The sequence below is a fragment of the Lampetra fluviatilis genome, chromosome 33 (genome assembly GCF_964198595.1).
Source record: "Lampetra fluviatilis chromosome 33, kcLamFluv1.1, whole genome shotgun sequence".
Taxonomy (NCBI): Eukaryota; Metazoa; Chordata; class Hyperoartia; order Petromyzontiformes; family Petromyzontidae; genus Lampetra; species Lampetra fluviatilis.
The window spans coordinates 7305890-7323734 of record NC_136307.1 but is presented as its reverse complement, the minus strand read 5'-3'; the positions used below and the strand labels follow the sequence as shown (position 1 = coordinate 7323734).

The 17845-nt window shown below is 48.0% G+C and overlaps 1 protein-coding gene across 3 annotated transcripts in view; it reads right to left on the bottom strand.

Moving 5' to 3' along the window:
- LOC144944018 (mitogen-activated protein kinase-binding protein 1-like) overlaps positions 1-17845 on the bottom strand; it is a 79055-nt gene that overhangs the window by 46638 nt on the left and 14572 nt on the right. For all 3 annotated transcript variants that reach the window (XM_078872002.1, XM_078872004.1, XM_078872003.1), the window contains exons 3-10: positions 16659-16721; positions 7840-7897; positions 7007-7177; positions 5438-5575; positions 4597-4779; positions 2636-2796; positions 1905-2094; positions 1147-1302 (exon numbers count right to left, since the gene is read on the bottom strand). In XM_078872002.1, coding sequence (XP_078728128.1) covers positions 1147-1302; positions 1905-2094; positions 2636-2796; positions 4597-4779; positions 5438-5575; positions 7007-7177; positions 7840-7897; positions 16659-16721 — 1120 coding nt within the window. The remainder of the gene's footprint in view (positions 1-1146; positions 1303-1904; positions 2095-2635; positions 2797-4596; positions 4780-5437; positions 5576-7006; positions 7178-7839; positions 7898-16658; positions 16722-17845) is intronic.

Genomic DNA, 17845 nt, shown 5'->3' with positions numbered 1-17845 from the left:
AGAAAGAGGCTCGTTTTCAATGATGTCATCAAAATTACAACAACCGCCATTCGCCACCGCGGCTCTTGTGCTACACTAGGTGCACTGAGGCCACGTGCAGTTTCAAAGGCTCGCTGGCAGGTGGTCACGGGGAAAACTCAGGTGACAGATTGACCAACTGAGCTGACTGGCATATGCCAGACACACACACACGTGCGCGTGCCTATTGTAGTATAGTCACACTCCTCCAAATTCAGAGAGCCACAACCCATTTGCCTTGATCCCCCCCCCCCTCATCAGTTAGCCAAAATCTCATGGCAACGTTTATCGAGCATTAAAGAAAAAAAACAAGTTTACACTGACAGAGATCTGTTGACACACACAACTCGCACAGTCATCCACCCCAACCCAATGGTGACCTCATTCAAGGAATGTGTTTTTTTGTTCGCACGCGTCCCACCTCTGTTTAGACAGCAGCCGATTCCCCCTTTAATCTGTGGGCGCGCCTCTGCGGACAGCACTAATCCCGGACTCAGTATTGACCCATCACTAAACCTCACCGCCGCGCTGCCGCTGTGCTCAGGGCCTGGCTCGTCGCCATCTGCCCCCCTTCCCTCCTCCTACTTGTCAAACCGCCCGCTGTTGATTCAACGGCCCTGTCACACGTGACGGGAGCGTGCGGGAGGGTAAGCGTGACCTCTTGGCATGTGGACAAGCGGACCAGCAGATGAGCAGATGAACGGACGAGTGGACGAGCAGAAAAGCGAAAAGATGAGCAGTCTAAGAGATGAGCAGTTGAGCACAAAACCAGACAAGTTAACGGACGAGCATATGAACAGTTGGCCGAATGAGCGTACAAACATATGAGCAAATGAAGAATGGATAAGAATGGACGAAAAAAGGACTAACAGCAGAGGAAGAGGAATAGACAATCAGGCCGACGAACGAACACATGAATGGACAAACATTCTAACAGAGCAACGGACATACGGACGAGCAGACTAACAAACCGATGGTCAAATAGATGGATAGGACAACAGACAATTGGATGAGTAAACATACCAATCATCGCACGAGCAGAGGACCAGATGAACAGACAGGTGAGAGGGTGAGCGGATGAATGAAGAAACTAATGAGCACAAATACAAATGACATGCTGCCACTCACGCTGCTGTAGATGTTCCGTGGCAGCGCGGCCGTGCCGAGCGGCGACGGGTCACGCTGCAGGTTCCACAGCCGCACCGTGTTGTCCGAGGAGCAGGTGGCAAAGGTGCCAGGCGGGAGGCACGCCGCCACAGGGCCCCTGTCCACCTCTGGATAAACCTGCGGGGGCCATACGTATGCACACCACGTGGCTCAAGTCTTTTACAACGTCAGTAAAACCTTGGATTGCGAGTAACTTGGTCTGCGAGTGTTTTGCAAGACGAGCAATTTTTTTAAATAAATATTCATTTGCTAAACGAGCGAGGTCTTGCAATACGAGTAGTATGTGTAATACGCTTTGTCTGCCGAGCGTCACGTGATCACAACTGATATACGAGTGCTTTGATATACGAGTGCTTTGGATTACAAGCACGTTTCCGGAACGAATTATGCTCGCAATCCAAGGTTTTACTGTCATTTACGTAACTGCGTCATACAACTACTGCAGACAATGTTCTGTGAAACGGAGCACCTTTCTTTGCGGTAGCCTCGCTATCACACATGTCCTTACTGGACATTTGTGAAAAAGAGCTTGAAAGCTCATCGGATTCCTCCAGTCTAAATAAAGATTCTGATAAGATATAAAGATTCTGAAATAGATTTATTATCACGGTGAGCAAAAACAGAAATCGGCGCCGCACTGAACTGCAAGAACTCGCGTTCGAAAAGCCGCAGAACGAAATATTTTGTCGCGCGACGAGGGCAAGGTTCGGATTACCGACCTCCACTCCCCAGACGCAGGTGCCGTGGTACAGCGCCGAGAAGACCTTGCCGACCTTGCGCACGTCCCTCGCGTCCCACACGTACAGGCTGTGGTCGTTGTAGACGCATGACAGCCAGCGATTCGTGGGGTCGAAGGTCAGCGCCACCGTGTCCGGATAGCGGGCATCCTCTCTTCGGGTGAATAAATGCCTGAGAGCAAAACGCGTGCGTGCATTGTTACATTTTAGTTCATCATCATCATCATCAATCATCATCAGCCATGATCAATGGACGGCCAAGCTTTGTTGGATAAAACATTATAATGACCATCATTATTAAGCAAAGCAGTTACTTTAACAGTAGGCTTTCACGATCGATATTATCCATAAAGTTTTTTTGGGATAGATCGCGTAAATATATGTGTCGTTAAACCTGCCACTACCAGACACAGCCAATTAGCTTCGGGTGGTGGCGGGCTTAACGACAAATTTATATTTACGCGATCCAACCCAAAAAAAAAACTATTATGGAAAGCAGTTACTGTGATGACAACATCGATAATGACAATCTATGAGGACTATGATGACAATGATGAAGGTGATGATGACGATGACGAAGCCGACAATGGCGATGATGCGACAAAGAAGATGATAGCGATGGTGGCGATGATGGCGATGATGGCAACGAGGATTTCTACGACAGTGATGATGATGACGACGACGACTTCGATATCGATGATAGCCAAACGTACCCGGGCTCCACGCCCAGCGCCACGTCCACGCCAAGGCAGTGTGGCCGCGGGATTGTGGCGACGATGTTGAGATTCTCCGGGTTGAAGACGCGCACCAGACCATCGGAGCAGCCGCAGAAGATCAGCTCCTCGCTCACCGAGAGGCAGCTGGCAGACGAGGCCTGCGGTGGTGGGACAAGCAAAGGGGGGCGGGCAGTCACATGGCACCAAACATACGGAATGGTAATACATTGTTATACAAGACAGCTGATCATCACCATTATCAACAGTTCATGGATAGTGAATTGAAAGTGGTAGGGTGGGGGTGTTAATAAGCAAACGGAGAATACATTTTATGAAACAGCAAAAGATGTCGCCAGTGCGTGCGTGCCCGTGCGTAGTTAATCAAATTACCCACAATGGGCTGATTCTCGTCAGATAACAGGAGCTAAGCAGGGAGGAGACTGATTGGATAGTGCTCGGTTGTGTGACCATCATGCATACACCAGGGGCTGTAGGTGGCTGGGCAACATTATCAACAGGGGGCAGTGCAACCAAATATGTTGTTGTACTGTATTATATTCCAATTGCTATGCTTCCCACTTTCACCAACCCGCAACGACAAGTGTCGTTAACCATGGTCAAATAACGAATAAAACAAGACTCTGTATTTCATTTTCAATTTACCAATCTAGTCACGGTAGGGTAGAGGCACAGCGGTTCGTGAAATGTGCTAGAAACCCGAGGCCTCCACACTACGACTCCCTACCACGTAAGTATGTATATTGAACTTCTTTCGCACCGTACGTAACCAACCATGATCAACATGAGCGGTGAGCGATCTCTGCAGTGTTCCTGCGTTCCCAACTCTTCTTTCATAAACTGGGACTGACCAGCTTGTTGGAGGAGATGGGCATGAGATGAATGAAATAATTTGGATGCAACAAATGAACAAACACAATGCACTCAATGCTTAAGTTTTCACAGCCAATATTCATCATTCAGAATATATTTTTGGGTTGGGCCATGTAACGATTTTATTCTGAATTCTGGATTCTTGTCCTGAAGATGGTTCACGTGGTTTTAAAGCAAAACGTACTCCCTTAAGTGCGACATTTGGTTGTGGGAATTACTCTTCAACTTACCACGGAGCTGAAACAATGCAAATTGGTGGATCAAACACTTGTGCAGGGGACAATATAATTTGTTTGTCTAAAGGGTTGGGGAGAATCTTGTCCAAATGATTACCTAGTCTAACACAACAATCTATTGCGCATCAATAACAACGAAGTAAAAGGAATGTAAAAAATGTGAGAGGCCCTTTGACAATCAGTGGGACGTTATAGACTGATAGCAACAACCACAAACGCACACAACAAGACATAGCCCGATAGATAAGCAAACAATACATCTCCTTGATATCGCCATCTCTCCACATGACAAAAAACTAATTTCTACACAATCCGTCGGGCTCAACAGCCTTCTTCGGAGTGCATAATAATTTCAGCAGCACTGATTCAGTGCAAGCCAACTCTCGACTGGTTTCACACGGCATCTTATCAGCAGTCAGGCTTGCTTGAATCACTGTTGGTGACTGCCATAGGCAAGAACCCTCTCTTTAAGATATGGATTCATTTTCACAACCAATCTCCCCTTAGAAGCCTGGTTACTTCCACCCCGCCCCCTCCCCCATATTTCAGCTCCCACTCTCTTCCCCGAGACGGAAGACCCCCCCCCCCCCGCTCAGGGTAGGCACCAAGCACTCCTCCCCCCCCACCTATACACAGTCAAGCGTCGAAAAAGCCCCCCCGGCCCCAACCCGATCAATTTTTCTGTGCCCTCCCCCAGAAACCATCAACGCGCTGTACCGGGCTTGAGTGCTTACCACAATAAAAACATTCAAACAAAAAGAGATATGGGTCCGAGTTGGAGGCAAACCTACGTAGAACATAAAGCAACAACCAGTGGCGGAGGTCACGTACCCCGAGGTCGACCCACTTCTCGAGCAGCCGGCGCTCGTTGAATTGGCACAGGAGACCCGAGCGCGTGATGCAGAAGGTGGCGTCGGCCTTGCGTCCGCGGCCGCACGCCACCGCCAGGAACAGGTTGTTCTGCTGCTCGCCGAGCAGCCCCGAGCGCCCGTTCAGAGGCACCGTCCAGTTGACCTGGCAAAGCGACCGTCGCGTTAAGCGTGCGCTGGAGGTCCGTGCGCGCTCGGCTCGAGACGTATTCTGCGCAGGCGCTGGAGATGGACTGGCGCGTCACACGATTGTGAAATGGCAACGGCTTATTGGGGAGGCTTTACTCCAGCAGTGGAGAAACAAAGACAATCTAATCGCCTGCACAAACAAATAGCATGTATGTTTAATTTCTTTATATTAAAATCCAAATCCTTTCACGATAAAATACAATAGAATTTAGATTTTTTGGAGCATACCAATGCGAATGCATTTCGAGGTGCTGTACAGAAACAGCGAGCGTATTTATGTTACAGAGCAAAGCGGTCCATGCAAGTCCATGGGTCTCAATACGAGTCAATCGGCACTGACTATTTTATTAATCTCTCTGCGAGTCTATGGGTCCTCTGCTTGAGTCTATGGATCTCGTTATAAAAGTGCACTAAGTCTGTGCAATACAATACAATTATGATTTACACAGCGTAAAAATGTGACCACATCTCAAGGCACTGTATAGAAACAGTGGGCATATTTACTTCGTACAGAAATAAAGTCACAGGCAGTAGAGAAAAGGAAGGTCGGGAGCCTGGCCTTGGACAGGGGGTAGAGGCAGGCAGTCGACAGCTGGGGAGGCCATTGAACACACCTTGGAGGTCTTTGACGCGTCGATGTACCAAAACTTGACGTGTCGGTTTCCCACCGTGACGAAGGTGCTACTGTCGGCGGAGAATGACACAGCTGACACTTTGCTGGACACCTTGTTGGTGGCCGCCAGCACGCGTCTCTGTGATGAGACAAGCGGGAGGGTGGATGGGAAGTGGGGTCACGTGGGGGACGGGGGGGAGGTGGCGGGAGTCACACACAAGGGTCAGATACCCTTGGTGGGCACGTGGCTAAGACGTTGATTATAGGCATGCAATTCATCCCTCCAAATCACTACGGTTTGATAAATTGTCACGACTCAGGGGTCAGGATTAGTAGCGTGCCACTTGAACAGTTCATGCTGTCTCTTCTGTACTGTATCATCTGGTGTGTGTCGTCCTGTTAATTCGACCGGCAGCGTGAATTAAAATGTACGTAATGCTGCATCAGGCAGACAGCTATCGTGTAATTTTGACGCATGCTTTGTGAGTATTTAAAATATATTCAAAGAATTAAAGAATCCTTCTTCTCTTTGGTTCTTTCGGTAAAGTCACATAGAAAATAAAATCAAATAATAATATAATACGACGTTTCGGTTGCAACACAAGCAACCATCATCAGGCAAGAATGAATGACTTTACCGAAAGAACCACAGAGTAATTCCTGCAGTCACAAAAGCTTCGAATCTAGTTTAAAGAATTCTTATTTTCATTACACTTATCTGCCAACCACCAACAAATGTCCTGTGATGCAGTCAGATTTTGGTTTATTTTTTTACATTTTATTTCCCCTTCCCTTCCTCCGCTCTTGTTTGCTTTCGTTAAACCGGCGGTGGTATTCGGTTACGGAACACATCAGGTTTCGCGCCCGAACAAAAGCCGCGCGAAAGTGAAAAAGCACCGCCTGAGCTCAACTGGGGTCTAAACCGGAACAGTCCGTACGATTTCATGAGCGCACTTCCACGACGCCAGCGTAACCATGCACCAGATTGTGGTCCCGAAGGTAATTTCAATGCTAACTGGGTTGCTGCACCCACAAGATGAAAAAATTAATAGGCTGAAAAGTCTCTCATTGCCACAGCCGCTGCTGATGAGGTCAGGCACATTCACGGTGATTCCTATATCGTGACCATAAATCCTTTTCACTGCAATGGTCTCCGTGGATTTTCTCATAAAATTAGAGAAAAAACAAGATGATCAACTAGGATAAAGTGTGGGTATTCCCACCTCTTAAAACACGCCTGGCCAGCGTGGAAGAGCAGGCCAAAATAATCTCGAGACGGCAATCCAGTGGAGGCCCTCGCTGCAGCAACAGCAATATGAGCAAGCAGTTGCAGGGCTGCACCTTTACCTAATGCTGTGTCATTTAGCAAAAAGCAGTGCTGATTTCTTCATCTCCCAGGTAAACGAGGGGATAAATGACCTCAGACGAGTCTCTACCACTCACTCACTCACATGCGAGCTCAAATTCTCAACCCTACAAGAGAGAGAGGAGTAACAAAAAAGAGAGAGAAGAGTAGATAGGGGGGGAGGAGGGCAGACAAAGAGATGGGGTGGTAGACAGGGCAACTCACCTTCCAGTCCCACACGTTGACGATCATGTCGTGATGGTGGCCAACCGACACGATGTACTTCATGTTGGGCGAGAAGACGACGCACGCCACGCCGTACTTGTGGCCCTGGAACTCGTACACCTGGCTGCCCTCCGCCACGTCCCACACACGCACCGCTGGCATGTGCCCGCTCTGCGAAACAACAACAATCGTTAAAAGTCACGACGGCATCCGGCCTCGACGTGACTGAGCCCAGTGCCATAGCATGGATTGGCCCCGACCGCTGGTGGAAGGCCTCTCCTCCGCAAGACGGAGCTCCCCTCCAGAGGGTATTTCAGCAGAACCTTTCCACAGTGGTCACGCACTTTGCAACGGGTGGGAGTACACACACTTGAACCCACCGCGCTAGATTTGCCAATCGACGAGCTGTGGTGCACCCCGTTTATGCCACGGGGCCCTCCTGATGCAAGGGATACAAATTTGGAGCACCCGTCCACTACCTTCTCCCTCCATTCTTCTTTAGCCCTGGCACCTGGGCCCCTCTCCAGTCCGCAAGTCCCCCCCCCCCTCCCCATGCAGTTGTACCACCTGCGCACGAGATACCTACACCGCTAGCTTAGGTCATCTCGCTGAAGTGCGGCGCAGATGCCAAGGCTTGCGGCAGCTGTGAGCACCGGTGGTCGGATGTATAAAAGAGTGGTGGGAAACCCGTGGAGATTCATTGTTAACAGTTTACTTTGAGCAAATTTTGTGCCAAAATCTGGTGTTTTCAGCAAGAGATGCAAGGAGCAGCGACATTCGCTCATGGCACACTCAACAGACCAGACGAGAATCCACAAAACGTGAGCTCTCACCTCTCCAGTGACCAGATATTTTCCATCAGGAGAAAAAGCGACTGCTGTGATTGTTTTCCTAAAAAGAAGAACAGAAAAGGAAGACACACACGTCAAGCAACTGCCAACAAAAAAAACGCTAAATGTTTTTGGTAGTAAACAGGCCACCCCCTGTGTTAAACAAAGTTCCAATAGATAAATATATATTTCTACAGGCCGGAGTGCTTTTGAAAAACTGAACAAAATAATGAAAAAATGTACCAATGCACGGAGAGAAGTATATTTTTAAGCAGTGTATATTACCTGCTGTGAAGTACAGATCAGAAACACCGACATTGACAAGAAAAACGGAACTAACACATTAAAGTATGGATAAGTGTGTGCAAGGAAATCGCAATGAGATGGACAGAAATAAAATCACATGGATTACAGGACATACACATGTTAAGAGACATCATATGGAATATGGCCATACCTGGTTATTACCGCTGGTGTAATAACCGTAATAATACATGCGCCCCCCCCCCCCCCCCCCCCCATGCTTTACAATAGACATTAAACAGCCAATGCTGTTATTCAAGATTGAAAACTAATTTCTTTAAAATTGCTTTTTTCTGTTCGGTTTGTTGTCCTGCCACACCTCCAATTAGCACGGTTGGCTACGTACGGTGCAAAAAAAAGTTAACATACATACATACATTGGCAAGAGCAGACAGGCCATTTTGTACCGACATCAGGGCCCAAACTTTCCCTGAAAAAAACTCAATTGGGACTATAACACTGCAATCGTCGCCATGTACTGGCACACTAATGCCCGTTTGCAGCCCAGGTGCTGAGTTCACCTTGTAGCCATAAGATACAGCTGCCACTGGGGGTGCCCTTTCAAATGTGTTGAGATGAGATGTGATGTAGAGTGCTCGGAGACGGCCCGATGTAAAGGGTGCTGAATATACATTTTAAAAAATCAAATCACATTCGGTAATAAACACTGTGGCCTTAAAAGGAAAAATATATCATAGGCGATGTTTCAGGCAATGGCCCTTCTTCGTAGCACATGCATAAAACATTATTATTAATTCTAGATTTGAAGCTTTCGTGACTGCAAGGAATCATCTTCTTAGGTTTTTTCGGTAAAGTCACGTAGAAAGTTAAATAAAATAAAAACAAAAATCACGACGTTTCGGAGGCAACACAAGTCTCCGTCATCAGGTGGGACCGTCACAGCCAGATTAGCTGTATCAAGTGAGGCAATGATTCAAGATGTAATCCCTTAAAAGCGAGTTGAGGGGGAGGGAGAGGGAGGGGGAGCTCATCAGACTATGGTAGCCAATGAAAGGAACGTATCGGGAGGGAGGGGGGGCGAGGCCAAAAGGGTGGGCGATGGACGTGGAAGCGCTTGTGCGCAAGCGGATAATTACTGCACACGCCAACACAATGGAGCGATTGTGCGCAAGCGACCAGCCACTGCACCCGCCAACACAATGGGCAGAGAGGAGGAGGGGAGGTCTAATACACATGATAGACAAAAGAACGAAAATGATGATGGGTACAAACTTAGGGGGAGCTCATCAGACTATGGTAGCCAATGAATGGAACGTATCGGGAGGGAGGGGGGGGGCGGGGGGGGGGGCGAGGCCAAAAGGGTGGGGGACGGACGTGGAAGCGCTTGTGCGCAAGCGGCCAATTACTGCACACGCCAACACAATGGAGAGAGAGGGGGAGGGGGGGTCTGATACACATGATAGACAAAAGAACGAAAATGCCCATGTTTATACCGATGCTGGCTGAACAATGAAGAGAGTACTGTTAAAATAACTGGGTACAAACTTAGTAATCATTGGAAAGATGTTATCAACCACGCAAAAAAGACTTAATCACAAATTTTTTGGACCATCTTATCTGACAGGCACTATTTTACTGTACTTTACCGAGTGTTAACATCCCCAGTTATTTTAACAGTACTCTCTTCATTGTTCAGCCAGCATCGGTATAAACATGGGCATTTTCGTTCTTTTGTCTATCATGTGTATCAGACCCCCCCTCCCCCTCTCTCTCCATTGTGTTGGCGTGTGCAGTAATTGGCCGCTTGCGCACAAGCGCTTCCACGTCCGTCCCCCACCCTTTTGGCCTCGCCCCCCCCCCCCGCCCCCCCCCTCCCTCCCGATACGTTCCATTCATTGGCTACCATAGTCTGATGAGCTCCCCCTAAGTTTGTACCCATCATCATTTTCGTTCTTTTGTCTATCATGTGTATTAGACCTCCCCTCCTCCTCTCTGCCCATTGTGTTGGCGGGTGCAGTGGCTGGTCGCTTGCGCACAATCGCTCCATTGTGTTGGCGTGTGCAGTAATTGGCCGCTTGCGCACAAGCGCTTCCACGTCCATCGCCCACCCTTTTGGCCTCGCCCCCCCTCCCTCCCGATACGTTCCTTTCATTGGCTACCATAGTCTGATGAGCTCCCCCCTCCCTCTCCCTCCCCCCTCAACTCGCTTTTAAGGGATTACATCTTGAATCATTGCCTCACTTGATACAGCTAATCTGGCTGTGACGGTCCCACCTGATGACGGAGACTTGTGTTGCCTCCGAAACGTCGTGATTTTTGTTTTTATTTTATTTTACTTTCTACGTGACTTTACCGAACAAACCTAAGAAGAACATTATTATTAATTAAGTCGGCTCAGACAGGCGACCACACAAATGGAGTAAGGGTATCAGCTCACATGCAGTTGATAAATTGATTGTTGCATCGTAGGACGATAATAAATGATAATGGCATGGGGAGGCTTTTAGTGGATGAGGCCCGATTATGATGATTCTTCAATTTGATCTTTGTCATTTAAATGCTGGATGAAGGTCTTGCCAAGCCATGTTAGTTATTTGGGTTATCCGATCATAAACGTCGGGCTGTATATTATATTATTTGGTTCTTTCGGTAAAGTCACGTAGGTAGAAAAACAATAGATCACGACGTTTCGTTCGCAACAAAAGCAATCGTCATCAGGTGGGACAACTACAGCAATCGTCATGGATTCCTGCAGTCACGAAAGCTTCAAATCAAGATTGTATATTATATTGTTACTACTGTGGAGATGTATGTTTTCGGGTTGTACCACGTAATGTTTACCACGATGTCTGACATTTTGCTCCACGTACTGGCAGCTTCTTCAGAAACTATGCAAAACGTTGGACATCACGAAACACACCGGGGCTAAAATAAGACACTTATTATTATTGTCGACGTAACATTTAAAACGAGTGTCATTTCAACGCAAGTTCATGCCAAGGGGTTACACCTCAAATTACTCATGGCTCTACCATTTCACAAGGGGTTTTTACAGCCCGTCATTTTTTATGAACGAGAATGTTTATGCACACCGAACCACCAAGGCTTGGACCTCTCCGCGAGGACAGCTGAGTCGCTCCTGGAGACAACGCGATCATTCCCGCAGGACAAGATCGTAAATCCTCTTTGGTAGCGAAACCGCAAACCCTCAACACTGCAAATTTTTCAGCGCCGTTTACCACGTTCCTGCCGCTTCTGGTGATTTGAAAATGAGGTGCCACCCGGAGAAACATCACCATTATGATCAAATGGTAATGTCCGGTAGAGCAAGCCATTAATATGCAATTATATGAGCAAAAGTAAACAACTATAATGAGGCAAGAGAAGCTAAACAATACAAACGAGATGATGAAAACCTGACAATGAAATTACACGTAAATTCTAGACTGATCAGGGCCACGATTCATGAAAATTCATCAAATCGCTGCATGGCAGTAAAATTGGTGCAAGCCTTGTAGTCATACACAAATGCTGTCAATTTTTACTCATTTTGTGGACTCTGCAAAGCAGTCCAATCTCGTTTTCATTCTAACCCTGGGGAGCTCTTCATTGTCTGCACTCAACAAGAATCAAAACTGGGTCACTGGGTTAGCGGCTGGACCACCGTTTTATTCATTACCCCTACAGCCAACCCTGCGCGCAGCGTCCCCCCCTGCTCGATGCGCTAACCGGGCGTAACGTAATGAAGATGGGCATTTTCTGTGGCCGCCGCTGCCGCCGATAAAAGACACTTCTGCACTCACAAAAGCCTGCGCGTGCGCAGCTCGTAACATGCCCGTGGGGCTACGCGCACACTGACTGCACGCATCAAAAAAAACGAGGGCACGTTACGATGGTACAGTGTGGCAGCGTTAATGTTCGCTTGCAACGACTGCGCATCCGGCCGCACACCGGCCCGCCCGCCAGGCCCGCTCCCCACGTTAAACAGAGGGGACAGCGAGACGATGCAATTAAAAAGAAAAAAATCAACCTAACGAGAACACACGGACTTCGGCACATGGTCGAGTTAAAATTAAAACGGCCTACAAAATACACCTCCAGCTCACACCCCCCCCACCCCCCGTCTTCACCCCAACTCCCTCGAGGACAGTAAATCAGTTTTCAGCAAAAAAAAAAGTAATGGGCCTAATCCTACTGCCAGTCACGTACGGGGCTAACAGTTAATGACAGCCGTCTGCACTCTACAGTAATGCAGGTAGAGATGTACGCATCCCTTGCTGGGCTCCTGGCCGTTGGGACTGCGCAAGCGAGCAGGGGTAGAGCAGGTCATCCCAGGATGTGCATCAAGCATAGGTGGCTCAGAGGCCAGAGTGCTAAGACCCTGGGGTTCATAAACGAGTTTCGGCCAGCTGTGATTAAAACGGAGTTCAAGGGTAGTGAGGAGTTGATGGTCTTAGCTTGGCACCGAATCTGGTTAAATTCAAGCTATGAACAGTTCTGTATATGGGATTGTCGCGTGACGGACCTCCCTCTTGTAAGCAGAGCAGGTGGGAAAGTGCTGCCCCCTTTACTGTGTGGACTAGAGGTAAATAAAATAAAAAAGGGATTTCAGGGGTAGCAGGGTTGCACCGCTCTGCCAGAGATTCGAATGGATTCTCCGTCTGACGAGATAATGCCGATAACACAGTCAGGGATACAAATTTGAAGGAAAAAGACGAAAATATAGGTGCACGCTTGCCTCTGGTGCCGACTCTTCTGGGCTGATGGTTGAGCACAGGCAAAGCTACCAGCTGGACATGGTGGCTGTGCACACCTGTGATGCGGCACTTTGGAAGCAACGGTTGGTGAACCATGAAGAGATTTTAAACTCCCACCCACTTTTGTGGGTGGTAGATTGTTGTAGTGTAAGTGTTTTTTTTATCCATACGTGTGGATGCTAGAGTGTCATTTGTTTAACACGTAGTAGGTTTATTATGAATTATGAGTGTGTCATTTGTTCGTACGCAAGGTGGGTTTTCTCCGGGATGTCCCGATTTCCTCCCAAGATTTCAAACTCAACAATGGAGTTGAGAAAACCATTCAAATGCAGGACCACCCTAAAAAGAGTCGAATAAGGTTAGCGAAGAAAAGCAGTAATTTTCTGTGTGGAGGCATTGCCACAATCACAGGCTACAACGACATACCTTTCAGGCGACGATCACAAAAATAAATATTGGACAAAGATCATACGAGACAGTGCTGTGTACATTGAAGTCATATATTTTGGCTAATTAGGTGTTTGGGAATGGTGCAATATCGCACAAGCTATTTAAGGAGTCCAAATATTGCTGAGAACACCCATCTGTGTACTGCGCATACTAATTATGCACGGGTGGAAACCCGATCATCTGCAGTCGTGAGCATTTTGCCATACGTGACACCATTTTTAATTGCATATTTCCCTAGCAATTCCTAATCACATGCTAGATACATTTTCTTGCTTCGTGGCAACAGTGTCCATTAAACTGAACCCTGCGAGTGATTCTCTGTCAATTACGCCTCGCTCTCAACTGCAAAGTGCCGACCAGCCTGCCCAGCAAAGCCAAGGGATCAGCAGAGGAGGAGGCATCAGCGCCAATCCGGCGACGGAGGAATATCCGAGCCGATTTAAAAACGCAACATCGGCTCTCAACACGTACAAGCAGACTAGCGATCAACACCAACACGAATAGATGGAGGCATCTGCACTAGAGAAAGGTGGGGCAGCGGTGAGCGCACGGCGCCATAAACCTGGCGACTTGAGTTTAGTGCGGAGGATGGATGTCGCTGTGCGATGTGTCAGCGTGTGCTACCAGCACTTGACCAGTTTGTTTCACAACCGATTCAAAAACGACTGGAATATAAATCAATAATTCGATATATCCCTATACACCTATATTCACCACAGGCCGAACCAAATTACATTAAGGAAGCATTTGAATGTAGACTTTAAATTTAAAAGATTGGCCAAAAAGCCCAGCTTGTACTCCCAATAAGGATGTAAATTCTTGCAATTTTCAATTACAAAAAACTATGGCTTTTGTCAATCTACTGCTGGATGAGGTTCTTCAAACACTGTGGGTCGTGAGGGTATTTTAACCTAAAAAAAAAAAATTTGTACCAGCAAAGGGTCACTGAGCTCAATAGCTCTTTTTCAAGAGCAACCTGGCCACAAATGATAACTCAACAAAGTGGCTTTACCACGTGGAAATTTAAGGCAGCCAAATACTCTAAACGCATGTTTCTAAATATGGAGGGAAAAACCAGAAGACCCAGGAGAAAAATCCAAGCGACCACAGGAAGAACATGCAAACTCCAAATATACAGGCGAACCTACGACCTCCTGTATACAAGCTGGTCAGATAACTGAAGAATAGTGTATCAAAAACCCCAGTCATTCCCATGGAAAAAAAGCTATGCCCTTGGGCTTCATGTACTATTTAAACCCAGTGCTTAAGCGTTAAGTTATACACACACACGTCTATGAATGATTAACAGCAGGTTGCATCATTATTACCTTTTTACTCTTTCCAGCCTGCATGCACATTTCTGTCCAAAGAGTTCTCCCACCATTCAGAGTGTGGGACGATTGGCTTGGACACGCATGGCCGTATGGAATGAAAGCCCATGGACAAGACTGGTGGTAGAATGGCAGCCAAAGGAGAGAACGCGTCCAGAACGATGACCACCGTGGAGATGAAGCAATGACATCAATTCAAGTGCAAGAGAGAGATGGATGAAAGTAGCATTGGACAGCCAGGGCTTGCAGTGGCGTGGCGAGGCCTTCATCCAGCAGTCATGATGACGGCTTGCATTTTGCTTATTGACTAAACTATTTAAATTTTACCGGGTGGCCACAAATGAGCTATGTAGCTCTTGTTCAGAAGCGACTTGGCCACGAATGACAGCTCAAAGTGGCTTATCAGGTGGAAATTTCTAGCAGCCAAATACTCCAAACGCTAAATGTGGAGAGAAAAACTGGAGGACCCGGAGACAAATTCATGCGCCCACGGGAAGAACATGCCAACTTCAAATATACAGGTGTCCGGGTTGGGATTGAAACTGCGACTTCCTGCATAGCAGGTGAAGTAGTTAACATCTCGTCACCGTGGCAAGATGTTAGCCGTAACTTTATGATCAATGTGACAAACGCAGCAGTCATTCTCATCAGTGTCAAACCCAAACACATCCTCGCCGTTCATCAGCACTCGGTCTACCAGGCTGACTCGTTTCAGGTCATCGGTACAGTGTTCAACCACCACACCTACAGGTCACAGCACTTGCCCTACTTCTCCCCTTGCACTGCTTCACTTTGGAATTCCCTCCAACTCCTTTCCAAAAGATCACATAATGACCCATGCTCAATAAAAAAAAAACGATTAACGCTCACCAATTACACCATCCATCGTGCAGTTTTTGTTAGTGTTTGCTTAGAATTTTGGGCCTTTGGCCTATAAGCAGCCACTGTAATTCAATGATAATATTTAAAACATTTAAAGGTGAGTTGGTAACACTACTCAAACAAAGTATGGCATATTTGAAAGGATTAAAGTTCCTAATCCAATTTGTTTCTAGGAACCATTTTAAATATTTCACAGACTTTATTTAAATTCCCAATTTCCATTACTTAGTGTAGGGGCACTCGGGGGTGTAGAGGGCAAGACCGGTTCTAATATCACTCGGCAACGATCTCCGTGCGAACATCGAGAAATTGTACGAACGCAGCGGCCGTTTCCCCTCGGTGCCAGACCAAACCAAAATACCGCGGCGCACCTCACCGCAGCAGCTCATTCTGACGTCCAGCAGCGTGTTTCAGCACGGTTGTGCATGCTGCACTGTACCACATGCCATCCTGTGTGCAACCTTAAAACAACAACAAGCCCGCGGCAAGGGCGTTTCCAGCCCAGGCGCCGTCAATCACATGGAAATGCGGTGGCTTGACGAGAGAGTCGTGTGGCTCATTCACGTCAATGCCATCGCCTAGGGGCCCAATCAGGAAGCTCACGCCAACCACGTCCGCCCTCGACCCACGGGCTCAGTGCATTTTAGTTGATTGGGAAAGGTGAAAGATGCAGCCCTGCAAATGCTCGCTCGCAGTGCTGGTGGGAGGACCTTAACGTAAAAGCTCAAGAGCCCCCTCTCTCATGGGGTATATTTTGCCTAATCTTCCACGCACAAACCCAGCCTCACTCGCAAATACAAGTACAGCACAACAACGGATTTTGCTGCACCGATGCCTACTGCACACCAAAATATCCAGCAGCCTATAACACCTGGTATGAGCACTGCTCAGTCACCCATCCAAGCATTAAGCAGGCCTTCCACATCTCCCAAGAACTGACACGAATGTGCACATTAGGGGTGATTTGGTCATCAGCAACGGCATTGTTACAGAGTAGAAACAATCGTTTAATCACGTCAAGTCAGAGAGAATTGAAATGTGTGCTGTCATTTGGGCTGTGCAGGGAACGAGGGCACCAGACTGTGGTCCCCGAGGTGGGAATGCTGGTGCGGTGGGGGGGGGTCAGGTGCATCCTCACCTGGATGCATTGAGGATGTGCGACTGCTTGTTCTTCTTGGGGTTGAGCAACACCACCACACACCTGCGTGCACGGGCAGCGAGAGGCAGAGAGAGCATGAGGAGAAACGGCATTCTTTTGCGAGACACATGGGTGGGCCAACACCTGCACTGTACGCGTGAACAGCACGGTGCTTTAATATGATGTTAGTGCGCGACATCAGCACCTCAGACCCGCTGTGCCGATTGTGATGAGTAAATGATTGACTTACGAGTGCTAATGTGTATCACACGATAAACAACAAAAGACAAGGATCCCCTGTGTTGTCTACATACGCGGTTGGGACACGTGTGCACATGTTAAGGGAGCCATGGCGCACCAGGGAGTGCTGTGGCCAGCACCACGCCTAGCCGCATTGGTCTCCCCCTCGCTGATGTTTGCACACTGCAGCAGGTGCTCAATTAAGAAAGTCAACCTAGGGAAGGGCCCAGGAATAATTTTGATATCACATGTCACTGATGTTAGCCGTGGATGGGAATCAAACTCAAGTTGCCAGACTCGTAGGGTAGTGCGCTAACCACCACACCACGCTCCACATAATCACCAGGCGACACCAGCTGATGGGCTCTTGGGACCAATGTAGTCAAAAGCAAATCTGACCGAGATACTGATGAGCACCAAAAACGACAAAGCATGAGTGCGCAGCGGTGTATTCACTGCCGAGCCAAGCACTGCATGAGCATCTGAGTGATGTGGGCATGTTCGAGTGCACTTGATGTGAATCCGCTACGCAAGATAGCACGCTCAACCAGGTCCTTCCCACAAGGCATACGCAAACACGCGTTTAAATTGCACGCGCATAGAAACAGAAAAGGGCACAAGGACGTATTGTGCAACTTTTTTCGTCAGGAAACTCAACACCTGCATCAACAGCACCAGGCACCACGGTCATACACAAGTGATGCCGGCGCATCCCCAGCACGGCTGCATGCGATGAAACACAGACAGAGCCCAGAGGTGGCGCCGCCGCCACTCGCCCGCTGTCATGCGCAGGCCACGGTCGCCCCATCGGCATGCATCTCGAAGCCCGCCACTTATCGCCATCAGAGGAGGGTGAACCATGGTGTCGCGCGGATTAGCGTGCGCATCTTGCAAAATCTTGCACCCAACAGAGCCCGCCAAGTGCCAAAGGATATGGCTCTCTTGCT